The following is a 21,296-nucleotide window of genomic DNA, read 5'->3' as shown; positions in this document are numbered from 1 at the left end:
ACCATAGTGCCGTTTCTTCTGATTTGCTGTGTCACAAAGATGGGAGTGTATCCGAGATATGAACTCTGCCTCTACAGCGGGAAAGACAAGAAAATAGAGGCATTACTCCAGCAAAGCAAAGCAATGACAGTCTGCTGAAATGGTAGATGGCCTCTTTATGCTTCAGCGACATGCTCCCACATTATACATTTGTGGCTGGTTCAGCAGGTCACTGCAGTTGGCTAAGGGTGAAACATGAACATCTGCGAAACATCGAAATTCATTTCATCCCCACACCTACTCCGATATTTTGATTTAAAAGGGAAAACAGAGTCCTTTCCACTCTTTTTACCTAAATCTATTAAAATGATCTCCAACCAAAATCAGATCACAAAATAACTTATAACAAAGAAAACTTTCCCTTAAGAGTATTTGTACCAGGCAGAGGAGCGGCAATCAGGTCCAGTGCCATGGTGGTCCAGCAGAGCGCCCTCAGATGTCCAGACAACATACTGCAGAGGAAAACGAGCAAGTCTGGACACTGGCTCGGCTGGCTTATCTAGGAAAAAAGACAAACAAAGCAGGAGAAGAAATAAAAAATGAGGAAGTGTGGGAGTGAACAAGATTTTCTACTGAAACTGTCTGCCAGAAAGATGAACGGCAGGAAGCAACTGTTCAAAGTTGTCCTGGAGGTTTCAGCATTATTTTAACATGGATGTCACGCATTCAGCAACACTACTCTTGTTTTTTTAGAGTTCCTTCACTGAGAAACAATTTTTTTTAATTATCAGTCACTCTTGAGTTTTTCCACGCAGGCTGAACATGAAAATAGTCTCCCACACCAGAGTCCTGCTTTAGCTTCTGATAGAAAAGACAGTAAAATTCTAGGATTTGAAAAGCCAGACAGATCTACGTCAGGTGGTCGGTTGGACTCACCCACCTTAGCTCGCGACGGTGAAGGCTATTGTTGGTTTAGCGTCCAGGAGACAGCAGAGAATGTCTCGGCTAATACAAGCTAACCTTTAGCATTAGCAACTCCACAACAGAGCAGAACTCCTTCAGACTTCAATTATTTGTGGAGATAAAACATCCATGTCGCACAGCAGTCAGTGGTAGAGTAGAACCGAACCATTAATTGCATATGCAGTTAAATAGCGATGTGACAAAAGGAGATTTTCTAATCGCAACGGCTGCGATTTGACTGGCACCAAGTGGTTAGCACAATGCTAATATCAATGGAAAAACTCAGGGATGCTAATGCTAATATCGCCAATTACATTTTTACAAATTATAAATTAGAAAAGTGCAAAATTATTGCATTTGGAGTCTAATAAAAAGTAAAAACTGCCATCAATCAAATAAGTACAGAGAGACATTTTAGTAAAGCTAGAAAACCATAGGAGACTCCACTGAGTTTTGGCTAGCAGCTGTGAACATAACTACGGAAGCTCTGCATGGACAAGACGTCAAAAACTCGAAACACAAAAGACTTCTATAAGTGGATCACACTTCTTTCCTGCAAAAAAATTTCACAGTTGATGCTAACACATATGCTCCTTCAAGGGATGTGCTCCTGGCTGCAAAGCATTGCACCTACAAATACAAAATGTTGTCTTTATTTGTGAGTGTTTATGTATATGTAGACAATAGGGATGTACGTAGTTAACCGGTTAATTGCCGTTAATGTTGTAAACGGGTAAAATGGTTTGGCCTGGTTAACTGCTTCAAGTCCTTTTGTGCCACTAGAGGGTGGAGAAGCGCTGCTATCAAATATGTTAACTTGGTCACCACAGAAGAAGAAATGAGCTCGTCATAATGACCAAACAAATGTGCTCAAACATGAAGCGGTTAGCAGTTTATTCTTAGTTATTTCATTCTTGGAACACAATAAGCCTCACATTAAACCGCTGAGCCTGGCAGAACATGGCGCAGCAAACTGAACAGAGACTAGCAAACGGTCAGTGTGTCATGACGCTCCTGCAATTGCAATATTGAAGAAAAAAAATCTCAATTAGATTTCTTTCCAGAATCATTCAGCTCTATGGTAGAGTCACGTTGCTGTCATCCAATCAGAGAAAAGATGCCCACATATCAGGAAATAAGACTCCAAATGCCGTCGCCTGAAGCTACTTTGTCGGATCGCTGAAACAAGTGCATCCTAATTGCTCTTTGAATTATTATTATTATTATTAATAATAATAATTTAAGCTAACAGCCTAAGAAAACACCAAGATTTCGGTTATCTGCACAATAACAAATAAACATTTTCAATTCCAGATTTTCCACAAAAAATATTTAATCATTTAATTTTCAACACGATAAATTATTGTCCATCATACTGTACTTGTGTGTATCAATATCTAAACAGATGCTTTTCTAATCATGACTGTCTTCAGGAATATAAAATAAATATTTGTGTGTGGTTCAAGTAAAACCTGTTTATATTCTGTTACTCTACTGCAGCAACAACAACCTTAAATTTCAACCGCTGAGACCAACACTACTATTTTGAAGGATCCAAAGGTAATTACTAGTGTTTCTTGGACCAAGCTGTCCTTTTCCTGCTCTTGCGGATCACCCCTGCAGTGGTGCAACAGTTTTACTATGAAGGGCTGATCCACACAGTCTCCTCCAAACAACTGATGTTAAGATGTGTCTGCTGTTTGAACTCGGGGAAGCATTGATGTGGGTTAATCCACAGCAAAGGGGACTCTCAGTGCCCCTCTCCAGGGGCGGTCCTCTTGAGAGTCAGTTTCATCACGGTGTTTGATGGTTTGTGTGACTGCACTTGAAGAAACTTTTTTTTGGAGTTTTTTTGAACTGACAGTCCTTCATGTTTTAAGGTAACAATGGACTTATTTCACTCTACTAAGCTGAACCTTTGTTGTTATATTTAATAAAAATCTTCCTTATCTGACAAAAAGTGTATTTCTTTTATTTATCTAGCTTTAACACCAAAAGGCAACAACTAAAACACGCAGCACTAACTAAACGTTATGAGCCTCCGCAAAAATCATAAAACTACATTTTTAGACAAATCTCACGTTTTTCTCAGCTTCCTTGTTCAGACTTATCCTTACTTCAGAAGTCTTAAGGTCTTGCTATAAAAACTGTAATAAATTGTAATTTTGTAATGTGGGAAGTCGTTAAAGAAGGTTTATGAAATCACTTCTGTTATAATCATAACAAAAATATGAGCATAAACTGTAGTGTGAAGCACAGCTGGGCTGTGAAATTGACAAACAATTCTTAGTCATCATGAAGGTCTCTCATGAGTGTAGGGTATTTTTATATCTAAAATGAACCACACAGGGAGAAATCTGTAAAGTTATGTACGCTGCATGCAGCGCAGAGAGACAGATCAAAAGCCTGTCAGGCCTTCGTCCTGAAACTCTGGCTTCCTCTGCACGACAGCTGGATTTATTGAAACGAAGGGAAAAAAGGACAAAGACCTAATTCCATTCTTGGTTCTTTTTAAAACACGGGAGAGGTTTTTCTTCACCTTGCTGACGTACGTTTCGTTTGCGGCTGTAAGCATATTCAGAGCTGACGCTGATGGAGGCATCACTTCCTACTCCATTAATCCACGGGCAGCAGAGGACGTTTTCGCCCTCTGCTGCCCGCTCTCCCCTCTTCGATGATGCAGTCCCATGCGCGGTCCAACGTGTAAACTCCATCGTCCCTGCTCATGGTCCCACATCCACGTCTCCTTATCTCGATAGCTTCCTTTATCCATCTTTTGTATTTCTGTTGTTCGGCGTTTATGATCCTTGTGTTGTCCCAGTCCATTATATGGTTTTCTCTTGTGCAGTGATCTGTTACGGCTGACTTCTTTATTGTGCTTTCTGCTTCTTGTTTTGCTGCTCTTGTGTGTTTTCGACTTGTTTTTTTCTCGCACTCCTTTCTGTGTTCTGTTGTTCGTGTGTTGAGTTGGCGTCCGGTTTCTCCTATGTATGTTTTATTGCAGAGTTTGCGTGGGATTTCGTAAACGACTCCACATTTAAGTCCAGCTGGTATCTTGTCTTTTGGGTGCACTAGTCTGTTTCTAACTGTTGTGTATGGTTTTGTTGGTGTGTTTATGTTGTGTTTTTTCATTGTTGCTCTTATTTTTTCTTTTATGCTTTTGATGTATGGTAGGGTTATCACTGGTTCTGGTTCTTGTCTTTCTGGGTTTCTGGTTCTTTGCTTAGGTTGTTCTTTTCTTTCTGTTGTTGTTTGTTGTTTTCCTTTGTTTATTGCCCATGTCGGGTATCCGCAGGTCTTTAAAGCGTATTGTATGTGTTTGTCCTCTTGTTTACGGTCTCTCTCTTCTGTTATCATGTTTGCTCTGTGATATAATGTTCTAATTACTGACATGTTGTGTATGGTGGGGTGTTCTGATGTCCATAATAGATATTGGTCTGTGTGTGTTGGTTTCCTGTATGTGTTTATGTTTAGGGTCCCGTCGGTCTGCCTGGTGATTTTCATATCCATAAATGCTGCCTTCTGTTTCTGGCTCATAAGTGAACTTTATGCTGCCTGTGTCGTCAATGTTGTTAAAGTGTTGTGTTAGTGTTTCTGTTTGTCCTTTTGGTATGATTTCCAGTATGTCGTCTACGTAGCGTTTCCATAATTTTATTTTGCAGTTTGGGTGGGTGGGTGGGTGGGGGGGGGGGGGGCAGTGGCAATGGATTTTTGTTCTAGGTCTTCCATGAAAAACTGGCACAGGGTGGCTGATAACGGGTTGCTCATGGCGAAGCCTTCCAGTTGTTTGTATATTGTGTCATTGTATGTGAAGTAAGTGGAGTTAGCTACCAGTCCTATCAGTTGTGCTACGTCATCTGCTGTGAGCTTTGTTCTTTTGTGTAAAGTCTTGTCCTGTCTGATTCTGTTAACTACTATGTCAATGGTTTTTTGGGTTGGTGTTTTTGTGAACAGGGTTGTGACATCATGTGAGAGGAGTATGACGTTATCTTCTATTGTAATCTTTTTTAATTCTTTAGCCCGTTCTATACTATTTTTGCAGTGTTGATCTGTGTTACCTAATAATGGGCTGATGATTTAACTGATTTCTCTTGCCATGTTGTATGTTGGTGTACCTATGCTGTCTGCTATTGGTCTAAGTGGTGTTTTGTTTGTGTATTTTTGGAGTTCTGTAAATTCTTGGTATTATGTTTGCTGTAGGAATCCAGTGTTTGTACATTTTTTCTGTTATTTTGCCTTTTTCTTGTAGTGGCTTCAGTGACGTCCTCTGCTGCCCACGGATAAACGGAGTAGGAAGTGACGCCACCATCAGCGTCAGCTCTGAGGATGTTTTGCAGTCGGCAAACGAAACATACGTCAGCAAGGTAAAGAGAAACCTTTCCTGTGTTTTAAAAAGAACCCAAAATGGAATTATAAACTAAACACAGTAAGAACACACCACAAAAGGAGGAATGCCGACAGATGCTGTGTCCCGACCTTCACCCTCTTCCTTCAGGCTATGTCTGCAGGAACTTCAATGTGCTCTCTGTTCCTTATCTCTCCCTCCCACCTGTTGGTCTGCAGCTGGTCGATGCGCCGCAGTGGCAGCTCCCATTGGAGGCTTCAGGATCCCGCCCATCCCCACCTCCCCATCGGACTCTGACGTTGTATCTGTGCTGTCTGTGCTTCCATGTGAAAGGAGTTTTTTTGTATTATAGTTACTCCCCGCTGGGGCTAACTCTGCTATGCCTTTTTTTTACCTACCCCCACTTATCCTCACGTAACACCCTTTTCATCTATCTATTAAGGTAGCGCGACTCATGTTGCGAATGACCGCAGTCACCAATTCTTATGTGTCTTACCCACGTATGTCTGATCTTTGAATTGTGTGTGCTGAAAATGAATTTCATTTCTCTGTATGTCCTGCACATGTGGTAGAAGATGACAATAAATGACTTTGACTTTGAAGATGTTTAAGGACAAAGACCTATTCATCATAGCCTACGCTAACCAATAACAACGTTGCTTCTGAGCTAAAGCTGACCAATAACAACGTGACTTCTACCTAAGGCGGGACCTACAAAAAGGAAGTCTCGAGTTACAGGGTTGCCTGCTGAAAGCCAAAAACTTCTGACTCTTAATTTATAACTGACAGCCAGAAACTCAGTAACCATGGATACAAGTTGCCAGACGGCCATTCCCCAATCCCTATGCTCATCAGGCTGCATTCCAGAGCTCAAGAGGAAGAGCTCTGCAGCTTACTTCACAATCATATGATTAACATGTGATTACTTACAAAGGAACATTAAAAGAGTAATACATTAAAACCCCTAACAATGAGATAAACGCCTCCAACCCAACAGCTTAATGCAGATATTTTAGGTTGCTTCGGTTCTAAACACATCTGAACCCATCTTGATTTTATATATATATATATATGTACACACACACACACACACACACACACACACACACACACACACACACACACACACACACATAGTCATATGGCCACTTTACTGGGTACACCTGTGTACAACTGCTTTTAGACGCAAATTACTAATCAGCAGATCACATGGTGGAAACTCAATGCACGTTGTATGTATGTATGTCATGGTGAGAACAATCTGCTGCCGTCCAAACAGAGCATGTGAATGGGGAAAAAGGGTGATTTATGTAAATTTGAATGTGGCATGGTTGTTTGTGCTAGACAGACTGGTCTGATATTTCAGAAACTGATGATCTTCTGGGAATGTCACGCACAACCACCTCTAGGATTTACAGAGAATGGTCTGAAAAAGAGAAAATATCCAGTGAGCGGCAGTTCTGTGAGTGAAAATGCTTTGTTGATGCCAGGTTTGCAAAACGCACAACACGTTGAACCTTGAGGCAGATGGGCTGCAGAAGACCACACAGTGTGCCACTCCTGTAGGCTAAGAACAGGAAACTGAGGCTACAATTCACACAGGCTCACCAAAATTGCACAATAGAAGATTGGAGAAATGTTGCCTGGTCTGATGAGTCTCAATTTCTGCTGCGATGTTTGGATGGTAGGGTCAGAATTTGGCATCAACAACACGAAAGCATGGATCCATCCTACCTTATTTCAACGGTTCAGGCTGGTGGTGGTGTAATGGTGTGAGGAACATTTTCTTGGCACATTTTGGGGACCTAAGTACTAACTGACCATTATTACAATGCCACAGCCTACATGAGTATCGTTGCTGACCATGGCCATTCCTTTAAGACCACAGTGTACTCATCTTCTGATGGATACTTACAGCAAGATAATGCTAAAGCTCAAATGATCTCAGACTGGTTTCTTGAACAGGACAATGTACTCAAACGGCCTCTACAGACACCAGAACTACATCCAATAGAGCACCTATCATGATGTGCAGCCGACAAATATGCAACAACTGCATGATGCCGTCATGTCAATATGGACCAAAATCTGAGAAAGGTTTCCCGTACCTTGATGAATCTATGCCACAAATGATTAATGGAGTTCTGAAGGCAAAAGGGGTCCAACTAGAGCTGTAGCAAAGCGTCGATGGCATCAACGGCTCGATTCTAAAAATTTGTCGATGTCAGATCCGGTAGTCAACGCACCACGCCTACTTGTTGCATCCCCAGGAGTTTGTAAATAGAGGAGGAATCTGCCTGTTGTCCCTCTAGTTCGCCCTCTTCTCCGCCTTCACTAACATCTCCGCCAAATACCGAAGACCCGGAACAACGTCCACCCGCAACTAGATTCCTTTCCTGTTTTGCCTGCCTTCGTTTCCCGGCAATGGACAACAACTTCCATGTTCAGTGCCTTGGGCTTCCTGACAGGGTTGCGGAAGGCGCTTTATAAATAAAGCTTTGATTTGGGGTCAGATGCGCTGCTTTGTCTCTACCGCAGATGTAGAAAATCACCGGGAGCGTTTCTCCCTTCATAAAGGAGCTTCTTTCAGACATTAGGAGAGCTGTTTTGGTGATAGTCTCTCCCCCAAGCTGGTCTGTTCGCTGGGTATTTTTGGTTTAGTTAAACTTGGTAACTTGAACTTAATGTTGGTAAAGCTACTGTTAGCATTTTTTCTAACAGCTTCTTGCGTTTGGATAAGCTGTTACATTTTGGTTTAGAGTTAATCTTTTTTGTGGTGTAGATCTCCCTTTAATTACATTTAGAGTGTTGTGGGTTTTTGGTTTAGTTTAAAAGATCACCTTGAGTTTGGTTTAACCGCCCAGTTTAGAGTTTGGACCTTTGGAGATGCTTATTTTGGTCTAGAACCCAGTAATCTTTGCCCAGTGGGACATCCCTAGTTATTTGCACTTTTGTTTTAATTCCCCACTGGCAGAATTAGTTTTATTATTCCCAACCTGTGGATGGAAAGATTTATGTTTTATTGTAGTTGTAAATAAACCTGATCATCATTTTAACTTTTAAATCCCGTTATTGTCCCTTCCCTTTTGCACACGAGCCAAACTCTCCAGGAAGGGTCGTAACACCACTCGCCTCACGCACATAAGTGACCAAAACAAAGCAGCATGGAGACACTCCGTCTCCAACCACCTCTCAGGCAGCAGCCTGCACTCCCAAGTTCTACACGTCACCAGAACTTAACCAACTGCAACACAATAAAAGCAGTGTTATACAAAATGGAAGGCCTGTATGTTTATTATCTTACAGTAACAATTTATCAATTTTTTTGAGGAATTTATTTGAGATTTTCTGGTTTTTGTTATTGTGCAATAGAAAAATTATCGTTAATCGTCTAAATAGTCATTAGAATAGTCGACTATTTGATAAAATAATCGTCAGAATAATCGTTTGAAAAATAATCGTTTACCCCCAGCCCTAGGTCCAACCCAGTACTAGCAAGGTGTACCCTATAAAGTGGCCAGTGAGTGTATATACATAGCTACAAGTACTTTGGTATCCCACGAGCAAATGGCTACCTAGAAGCCGCATGGAAAGGAGCCACAACCAAATACCTACAAGTAAGGCGAATCCTAAGAGGTCATCTCAATGGCAAGAACAAGAGCTGAGCAATAAACAGCTACGCCCTGCCATTAATCAGTTATTCTGCAGGAATAATAAGGTGGCCAAAGGAAGAAATACAGACAACAGATGTCAAGAAATTGAAGCTCCTAACCATGCATTGTAGGATTCCATCCCAAGTCCAGCACACCTTGAGACTGTACACTAGTCATAAGGAAGGAGACCGAGGACTAGTGAGTGAGAGCCACCGTCCAAGATCCACAAGTACATCAGGGACAAGACTGACAGCAGATGATGCGCTCAGTGAATGTCTCAGACAATGGTGAGCAGAGGAGGAGGCGCTGGAAATACTATTGTGGGAGGAAAAACCTCTACATGGGATGCACCACTGACAGATCACTAAAGTGGCTGATATCCAGAAATCCTACCAATGGCTAGAAAGAGCTGGTCTGAAGGACAACACAGAGGCGCTCATCATGGCTGCACAGGAATAGGCCCTGAACACCAGAGCAACAGAGGCTAAGATCTACCTCACCAGACCAGACCCAAGGTGTAGGCTATGCAAAGAGGCCCCTGAGGCAATCCACCACACAGCTGCAGGGTGTCAGATGCAGGCAGGGAAAGCATACGTGGTACGCCACAACCGAGTGGCTAGCATCGTGTACAGAAACATCTGTGCAGAGTATGGACTGGAAGCCCCAAGGTCAAAGAGGGTAACACCCCATAAGGTAGTAGAAAATGAGAGCCAAGCTCCCGTGGGACTTCCAGATCCAGACTGACAAAATGGTGATGGCGAACCAACCAAGACATTGTAGTGGTGGACAAACAACAGAGGACAGCCGCTGTGGTTGATGTGTCATTACCAAGTGATGCAACATCAGGACAAAAGAACATGAGAAACTAGAGAAGTACCAGGGCCTCAAAGAAGACCTTGAAAAAGCCTGGAGAGTGAAGACATCAGTGGTACCCATGGTCATCAGTAACCCCCAAATTGGAGGAGTGGCTAAAGCAGATCCCAGGAAAACAAAATGCCTCAGTCCAGGAAAGTGCAGTTCTGGTAACAGCTAAGATACTGCGCAGAACCCTCGAGTTCCCAGGTCTCTGGTAGAGGATCCAAGCTTGGAAGGATGAGACCAGCCGTGGAGGGTGAGATGGAATTTTTTTTATTTTATATAGGGTTTGTCTTTTACAATTCTCATCAAAGGGGTATTATATTTGGTGTGACATTTTAAAGTGAAGCCTTTAAGTGTTTTAAGTGATTAGGCTAATTAATGAAGTATTGAAACGTGAGGATTTAGCATTTAGAGCATCAGCATTCAACAGATTAGCTGAAACAAGAAAGATTAGAAACATTGGCTGAGTTGTAAGAGCAATAAAAAAGGTTACAAAAATGGAAACAGACCATCTGCTGTATAAACACGGCCAGACAAGCTGCTTTTATAACTGATACCATCACTAAGTCTAATATTTGGAGAATAAATAAAGGCAAAAATTGTATCACATCATTAAAAGAAAATATAATCAAATAAAAACAAGTAAATTAAGTCATCAGAAGGATTTTTCAGGTCCTATAATAACTAAAAAATGAACATGGAATTCACTGTTTATCTAATAAAGTCACTATTAGTTTCAGACGTTAACAGGGTTTTTTTTTTAGAAGGAATATTTAATTATTTACATTTCTCCTACACTGGCATAACTCAGACACAACGTAGATAAATAACTCAATAGAAACAAACAAAATTTTGACTTTGGAAAAACAAACATACTTGTGAGTAAAATAAATCTTTTAAAATCTGGGAGTTGAACTTTTATCTCCACAACAGACCGCTTTTCTAGAGAACTTATGGCGCTTGTACTACTGCCTGGTGTGCGTTGACCACTTGAATAGAATTTATAAAAAATTAAACAAACTAAACACATGCAGGTAGAAGGAGAAGTTGTGAATATTTTTCATTACTTGATATAAAGCCTCGGGTCGGTAACAAGATGGCGCCTGTGCTTGGCTTAGCCGCGGTCACCGGCCACTTTTTCAAACTTTTCTCCACTAACCTCCTTTTTTCCACCTTGCTCCTGTCTGTGATCCTCTTCAGTAGTGTCCCTGCTACCATCTCCTATGATCGCCAGACTCTTTTGTCCTTTTGTTCGTTCACGATCGCCCAAGATGCACCGAGGACGTACCTTCCTGTTTGTTTATCTGAGTGGCGCACTGGCCCAGAGCCAAACAACGATTCCAACCAGGGCGCCTCCAGCGATGTTCATCCGGTTCCGGGAAAACGTCAGAGTAAAAGAGGTAAACGAGCAGAAATCCAGGTGAGAATAAGGCTTCTCTTAAAGAGTGGTTTATCTAGTAAACATTGGCGTGATCTTCTAGCTTCTTGTCCTTTGTTTGGCGACTTGAGCACCACTTCCGCATTACCGCCAGGCCGTGTTGTGGCGCGGTTTCTCTGTCCAAGTTTTTAAAGGTAGATTTATCCCCATTCCTCAGTGGTTTCTCCTCCTCTTCCCTCCATAAGTGGTTGTTATAAACACCGTGGATCTAATCCTGCAGATTTACGTCGACTAACTCCAGCTGTTTCTGTAGTTTCTGACTCCTCCACCTCACTCAGCATGGCTCTATTAAATACCCGCTCTGTTAACAATAAGTCCTTCCAGCTCAATGATCTAATTCTCTCTAAAAACCTGATATTCTGTTTCTGACTGAAGTTTGGCAGCAAACATCTGATTATTCTGCTCTGGTTGAACTCTGCCTGAGTGGTTATTCTTTTCTTAGCCAGCCCCGGGGTTCTGGTTGTGGTGGAGGCCTAGCTGTTGTTTTCAGAGACCATTTTCCATGTAGCTCTACAACCTCTGGTCACTTTGCTTCATTTGAACTGCAGCTGATTAAAGTTGGGCGTAAGGACCCGTTCTACTGGGCTGTGGTCTATCGTCCACCTGGTCCAAACAGTTCTTTCCTTCAGGAGTTTAGTGACTTTCTATCCTCCACTGTGAAGCTGTCCAGACTGGTGAATGCTGGTGACTTTAACATCCACGTTGATGATCCCTCCGATCTCTTTGCCATGAATTTCTCCAGCCTTATGGACTCCTTCAGCCTTACCCAGCATGTTTCTGGCCCCACACACACCAGGGGGCACACTCTAGACCTTGTTTTTACCCTGAGTCTAAATGCTGACCGTGTTTGTCCTGAGGACGTTTATATTTCAGATCACCATTGTGTTTTCTTTAACTTGTCAGTTTCTGCGTCCCCACCTCCTACTCGCCGTCTGGTTAGTTCTCGTTTTCTTAATGAGAGCACAGCTAGCAATGTTTCTGCTGCTTTTGATCCACCCTGTTCTTCTGATAACGACCCAGATTCCTTAACTTCTCAGTTTAACGAGCACTGCCTCTCCATTCTGGACAACATCTGTCCTGTCACAACCAGATCAGGTCCTGCAGTGAACCCTACTCCCTGGTTTAATGACAGCCTTCGCAGCCTGAAGCGCCAATGCAGAAAAATTGAGCGTTTGTGGAAGAAAACCCATCTCCACGTCCATCTGCTGCACCTAAAGGATCTTCTGACATCCTTTAACTCTGCAGTCAGAGATGCTAGGGTTTCCTATTTCTCCAGCCTGGTGTCCCAGAGCAAAAGGAACCCCAAGGTGCTGTTTAACACCATCAGCAGTATCGTCTCTCCTGCCTCTCCTACAGCCTCCGTCCACTCTGTTGCAGACTGTGAGAACTTTCTGTCTTTCTTTGTGGACAAAGTCAATAAGGTTAGATCTAGCATCTCTCCTTCAGCCTTATTGCCGCCTCTCCTGACTCCAACCAGGCCCATCATCCTAGATAGCTTTGCTCCTGTTTCTTTGCCTGAATTAACCAAACTAGTTAACTCTATGAAGACCTCTGCATGCCCCCTCCACATCTTACCCTCATCTTTGTTTAAAAGTGCTTTTCAGTCCATCGGTCCCAGCGTGCTCTCTATAATTAATGCGTCCCTGGTCTCTGGTCAGGTCCTTGCTTACTTTAAGAACGCTGTAATCCACCCGCTTCTTAAAAAACCGAGTCTCGACCCCTCTCTCCATAGCAGCTTCAGACCCATCTCTAAACTTCCATTCATCTCAAAGATCTTGGAAAAGGTTGTGGTTAAACAACTCACAGCTGCTCTTGATGAACATAACATCTATGATAGCTTCCAGTCAGGTTTTCGTAGAGCTCATTCTACTGAAACAGCTCTTCTTAGGGTCTCTAATGACCTTCTGACTCACAGTGATGCAGGGGACTGTTCTGTTCTGGTCCTGCTGGACCTGACTGCAGCCTTTGACACTGTTGACCATCACCTGCTACTAGAGAGGCTGAGAGACTGGGTAGGCCTATCAGGATCTGCTCTGGAGTGGTTCTCTTATCTTTCTGAGCGCTCCTTTTCTGTGGCCGTCTCCAAGTTTAGGTTCTCCACCACTTCTCTTACCCATGGTGTCCCACAAGGTTCTGTGCTGGGGCCTCTGCTCTTCCTCCTCTATCTGCTTCCTCTTCAGCACATCCTGAGCTCCTTCAAAGGAGTCTCCTACCATCTTTAAGCAGATGACATGCAACTGTACATCTCCTTTAAGCCCCATGAGATGTCTAAGCTGCAGCTGTTACACACCTGCTTAGACTCTATCAAAACCTGGATGGCTGGGAGCTTTCTTCAGCTGAATGAAGATAAGACTGAGATCCTCATCTGTGCCCCAGACAAGCTGGTTCCCAAAGTTGGAGACTCTCTTGGTCAGCTTGCTTCTCATACCAAACCTTCCTTCAGGAATCTTGGCGTGACCTTTGACCCAGCTCTCACCCTGGATTCTCATATTTAAAATGAGCAAAAATAGACAATTGTGATTAAAAAAATGTAAAGAAAGAGAGAGAGTGAACAGGAAAGAGGGAAATCAGTGGATCCTGAGGAAGGTGGAATAGGTGGGGAGAGCAGAATAAAGAGAGAGAGGTGAAGAAGGTCATACAAAAGCCAGCTTGAACAAGTGAGTCTTCAGCTGCTTTTTAAAGGAGATCACTGAGTCCACTGATCTCAGGCTCAGGGGGAGAGAGGTCCAGAGTCTGGGGGTCACAGCAGCAGATGATCTGTCACCTTTGGTCTTTAGCCTGGTGCTGCACAACCAGTAGGCTTTGATCACTGGACCTCAGGGACCTGCTGGGGGTGTAGGGACTAAGAAGATCACCAATGTAAGGTGGTGCTTGTCCATGTAAGGCCCTATAGACCAGAACCAGGATCTTGAAATGAACCCTGAAGTTAACTGGCAGCCAGTGAAGCTGGAGGAGAAACGGGGGGATGTGGGTGTGTTTGGAGGACTTGGTCAGAAGCCGAGCACAGGCGTTCTGAACCACCTGTAGACGGTTCAGGGAGGTTCTGCTCAGACACGTGAAAAGAGAGTTACAGTAGTCTAAGCGTGAGGAGATGAAGGTGTGGAGAACTGTCTCAAGTTCAGAGCGGGACAGAATGGGATTCAGCTTAGCAATGTTCCTGAGATGGAAGAAGGAAGAGCGAACAAGAGAACTGACATGAGAATCCAGGTGAGAGCTGGGTCAAAGGTCATGCCAAGATTCCTGACAGAAGGTTTGGTGTGAGAGGCAAGCTGACCAAGAGAGTCTCTGACTTTAGGAAGCATCTTGTCTGGGGCACAGATGAGGATCTCAGTCTTACCTTCATTCAGCTGAAGAAAGCTCCCACCATCCAGGTTTTAATAGAGTCTAAAGCCGGGCGTACACTGTGCGACTTTTTCACTTTTTTGAGCCGATTTTCCAGTCGTGCGAGAAGCCACTACATCGGGGCGAGTTTTGCGCCGAGCGGTCGTGTAGTGTACAGGGGGTTACGAGAGGCGATTAACGCCACGTGACCAGCCGCCGATCAGCAGTCGTGAGGTCGCAGGGACTTCTGGTGTGTTTAATATTTCGCTCGTCCCTCGTGAGGGTATCGCACTGTTGAAGCGGCGCTGCGAGCAGCTACGATCCAAAAAGTATCAGAACCGCTCACGGCGCATGCAATCCTGCATCAACGCCGGCCGGTCGCTCGCTATTTCCCTAATAACACACGCTGTTCGTTTTCGTTTCTACACGTTTTTTTACTCACAAAGATTGTCAAGAAAGCGTGTTTGTCGTGTTCATGTCAAATTAAACTGATCACAAAACACAGATTCACTTTCTTTATTTCGTTTTCCTCATCCAACCCCCATAAATCCCTGTGTGTCCTCCTGCAGCACTCCCGAAGGACAACAGGCAAGACAAAAAAGTCTGACGTGTTGAGTAAAAACTGCTATTTTTAGCACATTTTTAGGGCCGACGTGTTGCTACCAGACGTGCAGTGTGAGCAGTCACGTCGCATGCGAGAACTGGGTCGTACAGTGTGAGCACATGACTCGTGAGATCTGCTCTGCGAGGAAGTCGTACATTTTGAGCTGAAGCTGAACGCTGCGAGTGAAAAAGTCGCACAGTGTACGCCCGGCTTAAGCAGGAGAGTCAAACTTATAAGCTGTAGCTGTCTATTGTTATTTAATGAGCCCAAACTACTGTGGGTACCCCGCCTCTCCATCCTCTGATGAGTCATTAGCTTCTATTGAGAGGGAGTCGTTTATCGTTTCAAATATTTTTGTGTCAAAAATAATATCTGAAAATATTCATAAACACGCTGGTATGGCAGGTCTTGTATATCGTGATGTGTCAGCAAGTTTAGTTTGATGGTGAGGTAGAGGCAGGAATGATAATGAAAACTAGACCATCCAAAATCACAGCCACTCACTTCTGGTCTTAGCGTTTGAGGAAGGACCCGACCAACATGGACCAAGATGCTGCCATGAGGGAACTGGAGTTGTATATAACTGAATTTATTTACAAATTTCAAGTGCAAAGACCTTGTTTGAGAAAACATCTATTCCAATCCTGAGGAAAAAATAAAAAGACGGGTCTGATACGGTTAAGGGAGCAGATCATCCAGCAGGTCAGGTCATTTGAGTCAGCCTCAGACTTTTCTCCACTCACCAAACAATTCCTGAATTATCTACTAAGGTTGTGCCTATGTGTCCATCTGCAGCACCACACTGAATCTGTTTACACAATAATTCAGTGAAATCGGCCTTCCTCGTAGAAAAAAAGAAGGGTTGCTTACGTTTACAGCAAAGACTTTACTTGACTAAACTTGATATTAAGTTAAACAAAGAACGAAGTTAGAACAAAGTTTTAAAAATGATAAATGTAATGTTCTCAGGGTGACAGGAACATTATTGTATGTGCATGACTACATGTGTAGGAGGCTAAATTGTAAAGCTTGATATAACTGTAGTCCATTTAGCAGTCCATATCCCAAAACAACGAAATAAGATGAAAACACCTGCAGCAAAAATGTTCTATTATTAGGATTTTTGAGAGCCTACAATATGCTGTGAAAAGATGACCCCTCTTTTTGATTTATGTGCCAAACTCAATCCTCCTCTCACCGTTTTAAGCATCTATTCTAGAAATATACGATTTGTTTGGGAGTGTTGATTGATTCATGCGATGCTTTAAACAAGCAGGAGACAAGAATGTGATGGTTTGTAAATTTCTGAGAATAGATGGCTAGAGGATACTGGGCTATATTTAAAAAGCGGCAACAACATTTGATCATGAAGGCTTTATTATACAATAACATCCGTAGAATGTTATGAAAACATTCAGTTTAATAGTTATTCAGAAAAATGAAGAAATTGTTCACTCTCAAGAATACCTGACCTCGTATCTAATTCAGATTAATACAACTACATGAACTCTACTTTAAAAGATGAGATCAAAGTGAAACATGAGCCAGAATAATCTCCTTTTTATTCAAACAAAAGGTCCGGTGTTTCCAGTGCTAATGAAAATAATTAAGGAAGAATGGGCCCATGGTAGCTACTTAGAGTCTTTAGTTTGATATTACTCAGACAGGCTGACCAGAATCAGGGTCCTAATTGATTTCATCTGATTCTGTGAAGGCACTGGTATAAAGCAAGCCAGCTACATTTTGAAAAATAATAATTCAAAGGTCCAACCCCCTTTCTTCAGGCTAGAGTTACAGAATCTGATGACAGAAGAGAATAGTGTAGCACCAGATGCAACAGATACCGGTTGTTCGCACCTTTTCTGTCATAACGTCCGATGCAACTCACCTACGTAAGCGTATAACTATTTAGTATGCTAGCAAGCAAGGTGTGGTGTTTTATGATGAAAAACGAGGCGGTTTTTAGCTTTCTTGGTTTATTCTTAGCTTCAAAATCACAGCAGCTTAGCACCATCAACATTCTGGGAAAATCCCAAAAATGACAAGTCAAAACTTCCAGAACCCAAACTGGGGGGTGGACCATATCATACCTTTCACAATAATACCAGTAATTATTTCTTGCCCAGTTACAAAATATATATCATGATACGTCAATTAGATGACATCAACAAATTACAGGGAGTGCAGAATTAATTATTAGGCAAATGAGTATTTTGTCCACATCATCCTCTTCATGCATGTTGTCTTACTCCAAGCTGTATCGGCTCGAAAGCCTACTACCAATTAAGCATATTAGGTGATGTGCATCTCTGTAATGAGAAGGGGCGTGGTCTAATGACATCAACACCCTATATCAGGTGTGCATAATTATTAGGCAACTTCCTTTCCTTTGGCAAAATGGGTCAAAAGAAGGACTTGACAGGCTCAGAAAAGTCAAAAATAGTGAGATATCTTGCAGAGGGATGCAGCAGTCTTAAAATTGCAAAGCTTCTGAAGCGTGATCATCGAACAATCAAGCGTTCAGCACCTTGGGCTTCTGATAACGTTGTGGAAGGTGCTCTACAAATAAAATTGATTGATTGATTGATTGAAAATAGTCAACAGGGTCGCAAGAATCGTGTGGACATACCAAGGTGCAAAATAAGGTGAGGCCCCCCACATGTATTTTAGATCCAGTTCCTACTTCGCTGCCATTTGATGAATATTGTAGAGATGAGATTTGAACCATGATGAACTGTTATCTTCAAACAGGGGTCTTTCCTCCTGCCTTTAAAGGGGCAGTGGTGAGGCCCCCTGTTGAGGAAGAGAAACTTAGATTTTAGTGATTTTAACAACTTCAGACCGATATCTAACTTACCATTCTGAAGTAAAACTTTAGAAAAGCTTGTTTTAATACAGCTTAATGATTTTATTAATGCACATAATGTCCTCGCCATGTGTGAGCTGCCGGCTGAGCTGAACTATTCTAGTGGCCAATCAAAGCGCATTCTCTGATCACGATTCCAAGATGGCAGCCCTCTGTCTGCATGTCAGAAAATAAACAAAACGGAGACAGAGCTGGAAACGGGAGGAAATGCCTCTACTTTTTTTGTTAATGAAGCACCGCCGCCACCGGCATTTCAAGGTTAGGAAAGTATGTGTATGGTGGCTGGAAAGAAGGGCCAGGCAAGGGGTTTATGCCAATTTACTCCAAGAGATGCACCTGGAAAACCCAGAATCCTTCCGACAATACTGCCGCCCGGATCCTTCGAGAGGGTAATGGAAACAGTGGACCTATCGATTCGCAAGGTACCGTTTTATTTTTCAGACACGCAGACAAGGCAGGGGGGCCGCATCAGAATACATCTTGGTGTCATGTGAGTGGAGAACGTGGTTTGATTGGCCACTAGGATATTTCAGCTCAGCCGGCAGCTCACGTAGGGCGCACACGGCGAGTTTCTACCCCCCGTGAGGCGGAAAATATCTGACTGGTCAGATATTCGGCTCAGCGTCTCGTGAGGCGGAAAACTCAGTGAAAATAAGGTGCACACAGCGAGCAATCTGCAGAGCACACGATCATTCGAGGCCGTTTGCTCAGCAGAATGCTCTCGTGTGCAGCAGGCTTAAGAGATATTTGCAGAGGGAGGCGGGATGGTCAGGGGAGTGCTTAGATCACGACCCAACCCTTAAAAACAGGAGGTTCACAAAGACTGGACGAGGTTTTTTCAGGATTTTAAGTTTCAAAAGTGATTCAAAGTATTAATATTTTTTTGACAAAACATTTACTGGTTGCCATTAGTATGTGAGGAACATTTCAAGCAATATGGCAAAAAATGCTCCTTTCAGAAACAAATGAAAGAAGATAAAATAAAAATCGAATACGCTAAAATGAAGTCAGAAGCACCCAGCGGACTGGCGACGGTAACACGTCTGTTCCGTACAACTGGGAGTTTTATTCGAGTGTGTCATGATTCTTCGACAGTCATCCCAAAGTCACTTAGCCATGTTCGTAACTCCTGCTCCAGCATCTGGGAGCAGGTCCCTTTGGAAGTAGGTCAGCAGCCTTGCAGCTTTGAAAATCCCATGTAATGGTAGCATTGGGTAGACTTCTTTTAAAGATGACACATCCTGCTAATTAACATGCAAGATACGAGATTCATGCATGTTGAAGCTTTTGTAATGGAGATTTACTTACTTCTAAGTTCTTTTTCATGTAGTGTTTTCTTTTTATTTATTTATTTTTTAATCAGGGGGCGTCATGCCCCGTAGGTGCTCCAGTCACCCCTGGAGCGCGATGTGCATGAAACATTTGCCCCGTTTTATAGCCCTGTGCAGCGTGCCAGAAAGCCAAAGGAGGGCTTAGAGAGCTGCGGAGTACCTTGTACGAGCACGGGTCTTGCTCCTCGCAGTCAGAGTCGCTGGGATAAGGGTCGTCAGAGGTGGCCCAGGTCAGAGCGCCATCCCGCTTCATAAAATCACAGATGGGAATATCTTTGGGAATCTATTAAGCAAAAGCACAGGAAAGACGCTCAGGGTATCTGCAGGTGTAAGGGAGCCAAATTTAAGACTTTTTAAGACCCTTTTTAAGGCCACTTTGACCAAATTTAAGCTATTTTTAAAATTAAATCTAAGCTATAATTTCCAGCTATTGCCTGGAACCGGTGCTAACCATGTGGTGAACGTGGGATTAGCCATCCAGTTACCATTAAGCTTGCACTTCCCCATGGCGCAAGCTCCCGCTAGCTTAATCAGCTAATGTGCTCATCTAAAAATAGCCCCCTTTCACAACCAACTGAATGTGTACGGTTCCGTTTACACCAACAACGTACACAAAAAAAAAATGCTGAACACTAACTAGAAATTCATGAAAATTTTATAGAAAAAAGAACCTTGTTTATTGGGTCTTTGGTCATTTAAGACCTTTGGAAACTGTATTTAAGGATTATTTGTAATTTTTAAGGATTTTTAGGGCCTTAAATTTGGAAAAGCTAATTTAAGACTTTTTAAGGACCCGCAGATACCCTGGACGCTGTAAATTAAAGGGTGGAGGATTTTATGAAGTTATTTGAAATCTAAGGCTTAAATAAGAAATCATTCAAATATGATCCTCTCACTATTTTTCCGCACCTACTGCATATTAAAGCTTTTGTTGCCCCCCCCCCCCCAACAACTCCCCCCATTAAAACCACAACAAAAATGTCTTCAGCGGCCCAGACCTTTGACTCTGTGTGCTTTGCACATGATCCACTTTACTAACACTATAGACAAATGACTATTAAATTAAATTAAATTAAACAATTAGGAGGAAAAACATATTGTACAATTAAAAGACCTCCAGCTGAGTTTTATGAAACTGTTTATTTTTACATAATTATAAATCTTGTTAGACATAATTTGCCTCAATTTAATTAAAACAAAGAAAACTAAGTAAATAAATAACAATTACAAACAAGGCAGTAAATGTAGACTTAGAGGCAACGTTCAATATTTACTTGTAGAAAAAAAAAGCATATTGGAACACTGTTTTAAATTAAAAAATTAACTTTAGGCAAAATATAATAAAAACCATTTTGGCTGCAAATGTGTAACTTTCAGAAATCTTTGCTGTTTCTTACTTCCTCCATGATCAGGATGCCACAACGAACCAGACTGTCAACGGCATCCAGAGCAAAACTCTGGGAGGACTGACATGGCTGGAGAGAGAAACAGGGTGAAACGTAGTGAGAGGCAAAAACCGCTTCAGTCCATCATCGATCTAAGAAACACAGAGGGAGACAGCTGACAAAAAGCATAAGGTTTGGAGTGAAGTTGTAATAAAGATCATAGAGGGTGAATAAGAGCTAGAGAAGGGAAGGATGAAGAGGGGGCAATGACACAAAGCTACAAACAAAGGGGATAAGAAAGAGTAGCTGCTGAAATGAAAGGTGGGCAAACAGAAAGGAAAAGTATTAGTTGCACAGATTTGGAGCCCTTGAAGTCACACACACACACACGCGCACGCGCACACGCACACGCACACGCACACACACACACACACACACACAACCCCAAACCTCTCTGGCTGAGATAGAGCCAGCAGAGCAGGATGAATGATTGTTCAGCTCCATTAAACATCCATTGAATGAGACACACACTGTGTGTGTGTGTGCATGTGTG

The 21,296-nt window shown here is 42.6% G+C and overlaps 1 protein-coding gene across 8 annotated transcripts in view; it reads right to left on the bottom strand.

The window, feature by feature from the left end:
• gpat2 (glycerol-3-phosphate acyltransferase 2, mitochondrial) overlaps positions 1-21,296 on the bottom strand; it is a 210,676-nt gene that overhangs the window by 13,233 nt on the left and 176,147 nt on the right. For all 8 annotated transcript variants that reach the window (XM_054731616.2, XM_015972978.3, XM_070546181.1 and 5 more), the window contains 4 exons: positions 20,756-20,833; positions 19,519-19,641; positions 418-538; positions 3-71 (listed from right to left, as the gene is read on the bottom strand). In XM_054731616.2, coding sequence (XP_054587591.2) covers positions 3-71; positions 418-538; positions 19,519-19,641; positions 20,756-20,833 — 391 coding nt within the window. The remainder of the gene's footprint in view (positions 1-2; positions 72-417; positions 539-19,518; positions 19,642-20,755; positions 20,834-21,296) is intronic.

This window comes from Nothobranchius furzeri, chromosome 17, assembly GCF_043380555.1.
Source record: "Nothobranchius furzeri strain GRZ-AD chromosome 17, NfurGRZ-RIMD1, whole genome shotgun sequence".
NCBI classification, from domain to species: domain Eukaryota; kingdom Metazoa; phylum Chordata; class Actinopteri; order Cyprinodontiformes; family Nothobranchiidae; genus Nothobranchius; species Nothobranchius furzeri.
Note: the sequence above shows the minus strand (reverse complement) of the source record. Positions and strands in the feature narration are given on the sequence as shown.